We start from the raw sequence: 13,250 nt of genomic DNA on the forward strand, positions 1-13,250 counted from the left end.
TTTAAAGAATTGCATCTTTTTTATATATGATTAATAAAATATAAGATTATGTATTTATGAACATATTTATTTAGCGTGTGCATTTTTAATGAGGATGTTAATAGTGTTTTTATGGGAATGCCCAAACTATACACAATTCATGTGATTCTTTTGTCTGTTTTATTGTGTACAATAGCACTGGTTTTCATGAACCATAATCTTTTCATTGTGCTATACTGTAATATGTTCAGAAATATGTTGGCGCTGTAACTCAAAAACAATCAAGCACTGTGCCATAGTGAGCGGACCCTGCAATTTGTCAGAGTTCTAACAGTGAGCTTGAACTATTTATTGGAATGCTTTCAATTTCTTCTTGTAATTGCTTGGGGATCTTCATCATCTTCTGTGCTGGTGGGTACAATTGCTCCCTGGGATAAACTAGAATCTGAGACTTTGTGTATTGGATAAGCCTGGGAACACTACACAAGTATAGCAGTATTGACAAGTAGAAGCAGTGGAATTACCTACAACTCCCTGTGACGAGGTACCCCTGCCCCTGTGTATATTTTGTTTATTTTGTATTATTTTGTATTATCTAATGTTGTTTTATGTATGTATGTATTGTGCACTTGGTGTGGTTTATTAGTATTTAGAATGTATGTATTTGGACACTGTTTTAGGTCGGCAGGGCAGAGTTAATTACCTTCCCTGCCAAATCACTTCACGAGTAGACTGGGACTGAGCCGACTGAATAATTAACAAGCAATCAAGCTCAGGCACGTATGTATAAAAGGAATGGATTAGCCGCTCCTCTGGGTTGGGTTGTCCAGAAGAGGAAAGAGACAAGGAAGAACAGAGATTTAAAAATGTAAGCAATTGCTACCAGTGCTGGTTTTACTGATTTTGTTTGTTTAGTGTCTGCTGTGTTTTGTCTGTTTGCTTTAGTCACCATGCCGTTTTGTTTGTTTCAATCTTTTTTTATTTGTTTATTATTTGCAATAAATACGTGCATCAGCGCTTTCACTTACAGTACTGTATCTGCATTTCCTGGTCTGATGTCACCCACAAGCCATCGTAACCACACTCCCCTAATCCAGTCTTTCCCTGCAGCTGTCACTACTGGCCAATGGTGAATGAACGGGGAATGAAACAGACAGGCCAAATACTAAATATTCAATAAGCTTAACGTCTGTGAATGTTTTTCTTTTTTATTTTATTTGGACTTCAATCATCGTCATTCTCTTTTCCTTATTTAGACAGTAGGTATCTAAGAAACACAGAAAGCAATAACCAGCTGCCTCATTATTTACATTACAAACCATTCAGGTATTAAATATATCTTTCAGGTGATAGTGTTCAGATATTCATTTAGCAAGAAAATTGTAATTAAAAAGAACAAAGCCAACAGGTATCAGTGGTGGCTTGATGGTGCAAATCAGCGACACACAAGAAGTACAGGCACACAATAACAGGTTAATTAATCAGGAATCAGGTGGGAACCTGAACACTAGAAGTGTTTATTTTAATAATGTTTCCACTGGATCGCTTGTGTGGAAGAAGGAGTTGTAAATTTCACCGAGCTGTCAGGTAAAAGGTTCACTTTATCTCCAACTACTTGTAGGATTGTAGCCAAAACTCTGTTAAGCAACCTGTACAGATCTGTATCACTACTTTCAGGCAGGTAACCTAAGCACTTCGGCTTAAGCAGAAGGTGTCACTGAACCTTGGATGAACTTGACCTGCATCTCCATGATACCAATGGGGTGTAGCACCTAGCAGCTGCTTTTTAAAGATAGTGCAAGCACAAATCCAAACTCAGTGCATATGATCAGTGATGTATGATGCAGAGCAAAGCTATACAGCACGCCACCTGTACCGTGTGAAGTTCTGTCAATATTTTTTAGTCTACAACACAAACCCATAAAAAAAAAAAAAAAAAAAAAAAAAAAAATTCTTACTGGACCACTAGAATTGTGTACAATATAAAACAAATTCTCCATATTTAGTTTCCTAATAGTTTCATAGGAAATACAATATTTGCTTAGAAAAAAGAAAACTAAACTTGCAATACAGGGGTGACCCTAGAAAAACCTGAAAATGCTCAATTTTTGTTTTATATAAGATATGCTATCAAGCCCATCTACAACATACCAGAAAATATGTCTCATGATAAAGTGAAGCAAGAAGAGTAATCTATTTTTGAGTAATGTATAAAAATTGAGGAAATATACTCTTTGCTCAGCTGACTCGGGTATACTGAATTTTTAAACATCCTTGTGACTTGATATAATGCATTTTATAAAGCATCATCAATGCTTTAACTTACAGAGGTGTTCTGGCATTGGACACTGGAGCTATTGAAGCGTAAGGCCGGCACCCTCTTCTCCACTCCCTGGATGCTGAGGACACATTCGTACCCTCGCTGACCAGACTGAGGCTGGGGTAGATTCTTAGCTCTCAGGGTGACAGGCTTCACCACTTCAGCAGGGACAAGGATCTTCTCTGCGGGAAGCAGCTGTGGGCATTCCTGAAACACAAGAATTACATTCATGTTAAAACTTTATTGTGAATTGGTCATTTTTATATTCACACTCCAATGCATTCAATGTCATCATACTTAAAATACTGTTTTGTGTCTCGTGTTCAATCAAACAAGAAAAGTTGTGTAGATTGTGGTCTGTAAAATGCAGTGTTCATTTAGTTTGAGGAATAATCAACTAACTTAATATCAGAATTTTTTTTTTTTTTCATGGAAGAAATGTTCACAGGATGTATTACATGCCGCAGAAACAAAGTGGGGGAAAGTATAGATACATTGCTTCCCAAAATAAGAATTGGACCAACAATTCCTTCTGCACTGTTAAATATAAGATAACACTTGTTTGATGCTCATTAACTTAATTTGATTGTGTTACTTTGAATGAGGGCTTGGTTTGCATATAAAAAGTCATTATAGATAATTGAGCAGGCATAAGTGTGCACAATGTTTGCTTTATCAAGTTGACATCATTTTAATTTGAATTGAACATTAAAGAGCCTGGCCCTTTAGAGACTAGGTAATAGAAGGGATTTATGTTTGCAGGCTTTTAAATCTAGTACCTGGGTTCAACTCCGGTGCAGAAAGAGAAATCAAATCTGAAAGATCCCCCTGTGAAAATAATGAAAACCCTGCCTTGGAGATCTGTCCATTCAGACTGTTATCCACTCAGCCCCTGTCATGAATCTCCTAGTTTCAGTCCTGAAGTAAAGCTGCTTTACCTTTGATCCAGATTCCTATTAAACTCTAATAGAACTGCCGTTATTATTAAAAGCACACAGTTATAACCAGTAAAATATTTGCAAAGCAAGAACACATTCATACTAGAATGATCAGTGGTGAAGTATGGAGTAGTATTCTACAGCATGGAACAGTATACTGTAGTATTTCAAAACAACATCCCCCTTCCTTGTAAGTTTTAAGGAACTGGTATTTTACCCTCCTATTTAATATATGCATAGACTGCAATATTTAAGAACAATAATAAAGAGGTTGTGGATAAATATAAATGATACAAGTTATTAGACTATAAAGCCAAACAGGTTAACAAGATCCAGGCCCTGTAAATATATCAGTCCTGACACATTCACAATGCCTCCATAAGAACTCAAAGTGCTGCGAGGCCAAACATACTTATGTCAACAACCATTATGTTGCTATAATGTATATATAAGGCTTTTGTTCCAGCCTTACTTAAATATGAAAACATGACTCCACCCCCTTCCCTGTATAATTTCTGGCAGGCAGTTTTATGTGAAGAGTTTTTCACTCCAAATATAAAAAACGAATAAATGAGGACTGGCAGGCTTTTTTAGGTGTGTGTTCTACAAGAGTTATTTTTTCAAACCAGGTTATTAAGTAGTTATAGAGATAGTGCCATTTGTAGCAAAACAACTGTCTTATTGAGGCATCTTGCCAAGAGATACAACATCCAAACAGCACACTACTGCAGGACTAGAGCAGTCAACTATTGTGTTAGTGCACTGATACCCTGCTCTCTGGACAGTTTCAGCCTGAGAAGGGGACTCATGTTGAGAAAATGGCAGAGATCCATACATTTATTGTCATGCTCGGGGGGTTAAGTTCCTGTCAAATAGAAATGAGCATGTAAGAGAATCAAAGCCAGAAAGCATTGTGTTCTGTCATTTTTGTAACTTGAAGAGTCAAATGTTGACTGGCTGCAGCCTAATGAATATAGGACACTGTTTTACTATTGTTCCATCCCAATAAAAAATTAACCACAAGACTAAAAATACAATAAATAATACAAGGAAGGGTTTCCATGGCCAGAGATTTTAATTTCTACACAACAAATAGTTTTACAATATAGGAAACAAAAATGAGGATTAAGGGACATTCTGCTGGCAAATATTCAACTGTCCATTATCCAGAAAAACAAAAGATTTGCAGCTTGTCTAATTCTGTGAATTTCTTTTCTGCAATGACATTATGCCAAGTTAAGTCACAACAACCACATCTTTAGTGACAAGGACAAGTGCTTTGTTCAGACTGAGATTTCCACAAAATCGCCAATGTTCTGTTCTTCAAAAACGGAATTCTTCATCAAGGTCTTTCTTCTAATCAGTCTTAATATGCAAGGCCAGGTCAGGATTCTTCTGAGTAGCTCACAAAAGGTATGTAGAAAACCCTGGAACTTAGTGAATTACTTTTATCGGAGCTTGAACTACCAGAGCAAAAAGTTAGCTCTTTGCTGGTCCTGTGTTCACTCTCCTTTTTTTTTTTTGCAATCTCTTAGACCACCAGAGGCAAAGAACTATCTTTCCATGATAAAAACTCTTTTATACTGCCAGACTCTGTTTAGACAACCCATTGCACAACATACGCACAAATTACAGAAATGAAATTTGGATAAACAAAAATAAATAAATCACCCAGACAGAAAGTGAGACATCACTCACAAGGGTGACCATCTTCTTGAGTCAAAGTGAATCATCAAAACCAAAACTTTGTGTTGAAACAAGTCTGTTTTTGGAGGGGAGGGGGGTTTGATATGCCCACAGCTGCTAAAATTGATACCTTGTAGAAACCCTGTAGGAGGTTCTGTCAAGACTTCAAACTAAAATGAGTAAGGAAAAATGCACTCTGCTTACAGACTGCCAGTGACTTTCACTTTTTGTTGTGGCAGAAGATATAGCACCACACCACACCACACCAAGCTCGCCTCAGCCAAAAAAAACAAATCACACATGTGTCGACTTACTGTGTCACAGTATTACACAATGGACTGCGGTGGTATTGTGAAACACAATGCTTCATGATATTATAGAAATCAATACCCTTTCTCACATTAGATACTAGCAACATTAAAACAGCACTATGGTATGGGTGTGATATATCAGAATTATTATATATAGATACTGTATACTAGTGCTGTAATATGGAAGAGGATATCCACCCCACAGGATATGGGCTGGAAAGGAGCTTGTATCTTACAATAACACATACTTTTTTATATAATATATAGTTAAATAAGAATAATCAAACTGTATAGGTATAGGTACATGTTTACTGCTGGAAAGTGAGTCCTGTGTTCTAGAAAATTCTGCCACACTTCCATGGAAAATGCAAAACTTGTAGTTTTGGTGAGCAACATATCGGTCTACAGAGTCTGGCCTACTTTGCCTCTGGGAGAATTAGGTTGGTATGCCTCACCATCTTCCTTGTGGACGCACTGTATGAAAATGGTTAGGCGGGTGTCGAGCTCCAGCAGGGGAATCTGATGAATTTGCCGGGTCTTGCCGATGGAAGTTTAGTATTGTTTAATTATTTGAATGTCTGCAACGGTTTTCCATGCAGTGTTCTATCATATTCCTTGTTGAATTTTTCTCTGTCCTCAGCTGACCTTGGTGTTTGGGTTTTTAACAGTTTGATTTAGAGGCTACCGCAAACGTTTAAAATGTATTCTTTTGTTAATGTGACATTTCACTTAAACCCAGTTTCTCTTTAAACATCACTGAAACCTGTTCCAGTGATTACTGAATTAGTTACATCTGATTCTGTCTCCAACCTGTAACCAATAAACAATTAAAATGAGTCTTAACTTCAATTATGCATGTTTACTGTAAATGAACTGACACTGTGTCTCAGAAGGACTACACTAAATCAAACCAAATTATTATTACGTTTATCATTAAATTGCCCTCCTGATTGCTTTCTTTTTCCAACAGTACTGGTGGGAAGCATGCTTGATAATTAGCACCAATATAGAAAACAGAAAAAACCCCAGATCTGCCAAAAACTGTAAATGTTGTCAATTCAAGAGTAACTGATAATTACAATCACCTAATAGCTGTTTTTCAAGGTAAGGGGAACCTACAGTGCATATCACATCACACTGAAAACCTTATGGGTGCTGATCAAGAAATAATTTCTGACTACAGTTGTTTCATGTTCAGCTCCTGCTCCAGGCAAAGTCGTGCCCCCACATTTCAATCAGCAGGCAAGGAGATTTGACGCAGATTTCTACACACTAAAGGTAAACACCATCTCTGGCACTGCATTTCAATTAACAATATCCTCATTAGTAACCCTAGGTTCAATCGCTATACCCCTGTGTGCTAATTAGAAATGTCAATTAAAAAGGCACCAATAAGCAAAGACAGTTCATAAAATCGATCAGTCACAATCTCCTGTTTTGCACTTTTTCAATTACAGGGGAAGCAATGTTGAGGTGCATATAAACCCCAATTAAAGCCTAAATTATAAAAGCCTTACAAATAATGTCCCTACCACCGCATAGAACAACAACCTGCTGGCCCTTCATGATAACATGATATCAGAATACAGTACAACCTCGCTATAACGGCCTTCATTATAACAAACCTTAAGCTATAACGAACCTGGTCCCCTGGAACCCAAGTAAAAAAAAAAAAAGAAAAAAAAAGATAGTATTGTAACATATGTGAGGTCTGTGAAGTGGAGGAACGCTTGGAGTAGGAGGGGCTGTGTTTCACATCGATCGAACAGCCTATGGGAGACAGGCATGGATCGTAGAGTGGGACAAGGCGGGACTAACTGGGGCTAAAGACCAGACAGAGGAAGTGTTTGTTGTTATTCTGAAGCAGAGAGAGAAGTGAACAAACAGAGATAGAATAGTTCCACCCTGAGATTCCTTTTAAAAATCAATTAGTTTTAGCGGTGCAGGTCGTGGCCCACAGCGACCTGTTAATTGTTAATGTAATAAATAATGAGTTTGGCTCTGAATCAACCGAAGGCTCATTCTTATAGCGTTAAGGATTGTTGTTACAGTACACACACACTCTGTCAATGTCCCAGCCTATTCGTACCAGTGAAGTCAACTCTTTTGTCTTAATAAGAAGTGCACGCTGTGTAATTGCCTCCAAAACACAAATCATTTTATGTTGCAACAAAGCTGGAAACTATATTGATCGTTTGAAAAAAGCAGTAACGCAGGCATAGCTCTGTCGTGAATATAGGTTGTCAAAAAGCATTCTGTTTACTGGCTTGTTCAGCAACCATTAGGCAAAGCAAAATTGATTAAAGAGAAAACAAACAAAAAAAAACAAACAAGGATCTGATGTCAAACATGTCGGGTTGATTTGCAATAAAAAGTCAGTTTGAGATTGAAGAATGTTGGATTAAGATTTGATGCACCTCGAAATGATTCATGTCAGATTGGTTTTGAATAAAAGTTCAGCTTCAATTCTGGATTTTAGCTTTTTGTACAGTGTTTTAATTCTTTAATGACTAGGATAAAGCAGAGGCAGAATACTGCACACCTGAAACGAACAGGTACATATAATTCTACTTTTATTCACAATCCCATCTCATTAATTTACTCCAACAGTTTGATTGTCCTTTTGCTATAATGAACTCATCGATATACCAAACAAAAGACTTGGACCGCAACAGGTTTGCAATAGTGAGGGTGTACTGTGTTTGATTCTTTAATAGCTGAATGCCATATATCGTATGTAAAAAAAAAAAAAAAAAAAAAAAACATTTGTCAATTGGTAATTATACAAGGAGCATACCATTGTACAAAATTACAGGCATTGCCACATGATTGCATAATTATTTCTTTATTTTTAAAAATAGTACTGATACCAGCTTTAACCAAAGAAATGCAGAAGTGAATACCAACAGTATTCCAAGTGAGAGATTCAATGAAAAAGAAAACTTTGACAGTTTGACACACAGCATGAGCAAGAGTCAAGTGATGTTGCTTCTTAATTGGTATTTCCTATTAGGGCATACCACTAGTATAGCATTTTGCTAAGCACTTTGTTTGTGCTTATTTAAAAGTGTCATGTTAACTAATTATTTGCTTTAGAAACTGCCACTGAAATAAAAGCTTTTTTCTCTATTCTGGCTGTTCTTCTGGATTGGTAGTAGTTTGTAAAGTGACATTACTCTCTGCTAAGGACAGACAACAATCAAACAGGGGAAATTCAGGTTTGTAAGTGGTGGTAATCACTAAATACAGAGACCATTGATGGGCTACAGTTGTAAACATTATCTGGGAGATGGCTTTTTACAAATTACTTTAAACCTGGAATAAAAAATATGGTTTTCAAAACCATTTATTTTGGTTTTCCAGTGTAACCTGCAGTACAGTATATTTTCCATTTGCCAATTTGATCAAACTCAGTCATCATCACACATACCGTTGTCAGTAGTGATGTGAGGGGAAAAAAAAAAAAAAACATGTTGTTTCCCCCTTAGACTTCCAATGTCTCTCCCGCTCCCCTTTTCTTGGTTGCTCTTTAGATGCTGAGCACTGTAAAGGATATTTTTTTTTTTACATACAGGAAATCCAGGAGCCCTATATAGGATTGTAAATTAAGTCAGAGCCTTGGGGTAGAAGAAGCCAGACACAAAGAGAGGAAACATCGATTCATTAGTTTCACAGCTTCCCAGCCAGTGAATAAACCTCGGACAGGAACTGCAGGGAGATGAAATATTAAATCCAGATCTAAACCAGAAGAAAACCTGCCAGATATGGGGTTTTTGGGCTCTTAATTACTTTGTTCCTCCCCAATTTATACATTCATTGCTTGTTTAGAGCATTAGCCTTTTTCATAGAAAATTCTTTGATGACTGAATTGAACTGCTCATTTCCTGTAACTGAAGCTCTCCTAAATAATAAAGCATCCCTGTGTGCTTAAATGTGATAGAGTGTTTGATCTGACTTTATATAAACCCTTTTGAGGTTTGTGTTATCATATCTCCTTTTCTGTCATGTTTAAAAACCCTACCTTAGTGATAGTTAGTAAAAAAACTAGGATTACAACAGAGCCTGCTGTTTCCTGATTTCGTGTAGCCTTTTCAACCAGGCTCCTATCTTCCAATTGTAGGCATTATTAATACAAAGAAGATTAGTACATTCCTGGCTGAAAAAATACTATGTAATGAAATGGTAAAGCATCTATCAGAAAACTGCAGGTGTACAATTAATTTAATATAATGACAACATGAAGTTAAACAATAAGGGCTGTTTAATTTCTGTAGCATAATTTTTTATTCGTTTTTAAACTGTGTTTTCAATATTAATTGCATATTATGAACCCACTTGCAAGAGCAAATATTTTGCTGGCTGGCAGCTACATCTATAGATGAACTCTAATGGGAAGCGATGATCTTACCTCTGACTGCTTGACCCTCCCCTCCTGAAAAGAGCAAGCACGTGGGTCATGGGTGCATAGATGCCGGTATTTACACCAGAGGCACTGATAGGGGCTGTTAACACAAGACAGGCACCTGGCAGACAATGAAATAAGTAAACACACAACATTTATTCCAAAACAGACAATGTAATGCTGTCATTTACAGAATATAACGTTCACCATTATATAAATTTGGGGATCATTTCTGCATGTTAGATATGAACTGCATGTTTGATACAATATGCGCATCACACTTAGGTTATATTATAGTGTTATAGGACTGTGAATGTCTGTGTATGAATATTAGCCCAAGTAAAAGGGAACAAACCGAGGTTGAAATCTGATTTCTGTGTACGTGCTGTGAGTGCTTTAATTGGATTAGGTAAATACTGTTTTATCATTAATATGAATGCATGTTATTTTCTTATACTAGAATATATAACTTGAAAAACTTACGAATTATGAACACTACAGTTGTAGAAGACAAAACTTGTGTTGGCAAATGCCAGCCCGGTTTCCTTGGACTTCAGGTACAGCTGAACAATCTGATGGTCTCCTGTGAAAAAACAAATTATACACACATTGAGGAATCTCTTCATCTGTTTTGACACAAAGTCATTTCTTGCATACACACATTGCACTAAATCATACAATGTATATTGTTACTCATTGGCATGGTGAGTAATATACAGTTGAGATGAGTTCTTGTTTCCCTCCAAATACCCTGGGGTTGTTTCCCAATTAGAGCGAGGCTGTGAGGCATGCAACACAAGAACTGTGGAAATCCGCATGCTACGCTGCAGGAAAATAATACAAAGTAGTAAATCCTGATCCTAAGACTGAAGATTTACCTAAAAACTAGAGGATCCTTGTGACAAATGAAGATACTCAACACCTGGTGAAATGTAATTTACAGACACTTGAAAACTTGCTACTGCAATAATTTTTAAAAACCAAAAAATAGGCTTTCGAAAAAACTCTATGCACCAAAAGACCCAGTTAGAACCTCTGCATTCCATTACAGTGCAGGGTCTTAAACAGACACACATACCTCAGAGTAAAATCCAAATGGGAGACCTTTCGTAAGCTAAAGCCTTTCTCATTTCTACGTATTTATACAGGTCCATAAAAAGGGCAAAGTTAAAATACACCAATAAATATGTCTTGTAATGTATGTACTTTTCATCCTGGTTTGGTCACAAGATTAAATAAATCAAAGCCAAGCCCTCCATTTTGGCTCGTGGAAAGAATTTGGAGATGCTATTAGGCCTAGTTGCTTTTAAGTTTTATTTTATGTTACCATTGAGCTAATCTAAGATGGTCAACATCAATAGAACATACTGAAAACTAAACGGTACTTGTCTTATATCTAGACAAAATTATAAATAATAAAAAATGATTAAACAACTCCTGATCCAGGTAACACATCTTTTTAAATACTGAAAACCAGATCAAAATGACAGGAGGATTCACTCACATTAACATGCTTTATATCTACACTAGAATAGAACATAAAAGTAACAACTTTAAAGTACATTCATGCTTCCCCAAGCAAGATTGTGAGAATGGGATTGTTGTTATGAAAACATTTACTGTGACTGCCTGTTCTTAAGATGTACTCAGATGCATTAGAACAGTTCCCTTTCAATCCTGAAATGTCAAAAATTACAAGTTGGGAAATGACCCTTGTGTCACATGACCTTAAAAAGCTGCCTGATAGGCCAGGTATGACCATGTGTCTGTTGCATTCTGAAACAATATGCTACATCACACAGCAACCTTTGCCATTTGATTCCTCACTCCAACCTGAGCAGACCATAGCACTCCCATGCATAGCACCAGTGTCTTACCCTATGCTCGGTACAGGTGTATAGCACTCCCGTGCGGAGCACCCCGCACTTTTATCCATCCGTACAATGTCGTTCCACGACTGTGTGAGATGCGGGGCCATCCGTCCCCCAGAGGACGGCCAATGCCTGGGTACTGATCATGCCCGGCGAGCGCTGGCAGATCCCACCTTTTGTGCTGTGTGCGCCAGCTTTCAAAAGAGGTCCAGGGCAAAGAGGACATACCATGCTGAAGGTTGTTCCACCTCCTCTGGCTCTCAGTGGCCTTTGCTGATACTCTCGAGGAGCCCCTTGCAAGAGCCGTCCGCAATCCACAGAGCTCAGTCTGTGTCTCGCTCTCCGGAACACAAGACCAAGAAAGGGAAGCGCAGGCACTCGCCCAACACAGATGTGTCAGCCTTGCAGGTACAAATGATGCAGTTAGCAAGCATGGTTGCAAATAAACAAGTCGTTGTTGGAGTGTCTTGTCAATTGGACAGCTCCACCTGCACCCACTCTGGCTTTTGGGGTACTGGAGCTTCAGCACTGGTCCCTGCTCTCCTGCAGTCTCAGCTGATTGAGGAGGTGCAAGACGATGTGGTGTCCCTGGCTGCATCCATGGAGGAAGGCGAATTCGAAGGGGGAAGGGAGAACCCCTCCTGTTAAAAGGCTCCCCGTCTGAGACACGTATGTCTCCTAGCAGTCCGCTGGCAGACAAGCTAGCAGCCCTTTTGAGCAGAGCTGCTACCTAGGCCCAGAGCCCTTGGAGTGAGGAGACCCAGGTCCGCCGATCGTTTTTTGAAACCTCATTGTCGACTGCACAGCGCTGTAAGCCCCTCCCGGTCCTCCCGGATTTTGTGGAGGAGTTGCAGTCTTCGTGGCGCAGCCCAGCATCAGCGCCCATATGCTCCAGACGGGTGAAGCATTGTATGCCCTCCAGGGCACAGAAAAGCTGGGGCTCCAGCATTTCCTGCCCGTTGATTCCACAGTGGCTGCCTTAGTGCAGACACTGACTATTTCAACGCTGTCCTGTGACTTCTCCTGCCCAAATAAACAGTGCAGGGTCACTGAGACACACTTAAAAATGGCATACAGCGTGGGGGCACTGGCAGCAAGACTAGCAAACACCGCTGGTCTGCTGGCTGTGTACCAATCACAGCTACTGCAGCATCTGTCTGCCCAGCCTTCTCATATTATTAATGAGCTGAGGCTGGCAATTGATCACCTGCTCCACATAGCTTGGCACAGTAGCCAAGCTATCGGACATAACCTGGAAGCCCTTGTGGTTGCGCGAAGCCAGCTTTGGCTCTCTCAGGCCAGGGTCCTGAACATGGACAAAGCATCCCTGCTCAACGCACTCATCTCCCCGGCTACACCTTCGGGCCAGCCGTGGAAGAGATGCTGCAGCGGTCTCACCGTGCGAGGGAGTCATCAAAGCAGTTTGCAGAGCTGTTTCCACGACCCAGACCATTGTACGCACTGTCCCGGTGGCTGCTCCACCTGGGCCAAGCAGGCAAAGTGCAAATTCCGAACCTGTTTCATTCAGAGGAGTCCACACATTGTCCTTTGTGGTTCTCGATTCAGAGAGGCGGGGGCCTCTGGGAATTTATGCCCTAGTCCAAAGCTGGCCTCAGGGCTTGCTGTATGCCTTCCCCCCCTCTAACGCTGATCCCGTCCTTCTTGGAGATGGTACTGAATGAGGGTGTGAGGATCCTCCTGGTGGTGCCGCCCTGGCCCAGGAGGTTATGGTTTGTTGCTCTG

The 13,250-nt window shown here is 39.3% G+C and overlaps 1 protein-coding gene across 2 annotated transcripts in view; it reads right to left on the minus strand.

Annotated features, from left to right (window-relative positions):
• Positions 1-13,250, minus strand: part of plxna4 (plexin A4) — a 242,437-nt gene that overhangs the window by 53,237 nt on the left and 175,950 nt on the right. For both annotated transcript variants that reach the window (XM_041257784.1, XM_041257783.1), the window contains exons 8-10: positions 10,120-10,219; positions 9,643-9,757; positions 2,306-2,506 (exon numbers count right to left, since the gene is read on the minus strand). In XM_041257784.1, the coding sequence (XP_041113718.1) occupies positions 2,306-2,506; positions 9,643-9,757; positions 10,120-10,219 (416 nt within the window). The remainder of the gene's footprint in view (positions 1-2,305; positions 2,507-9,642; positions 9,758-10,119; positions 10,220-13,250) is intronic.

Source organism: Polyodon spathula, chromosome 8, assembly GCF_017654505.1.
Source record: "Polyodon spathula isolate WHYD16114869_AA chromosome 8, ASM1765450v1, whole genome shotgun sequence".
Taxonomy (NCBI): domain Eukaryota; kingdom Metazoa; phylum Chordata; class Actinopteri; order Acipenseriformes; family Polyodontidae; genus Polyodon; species Polyodon spathula.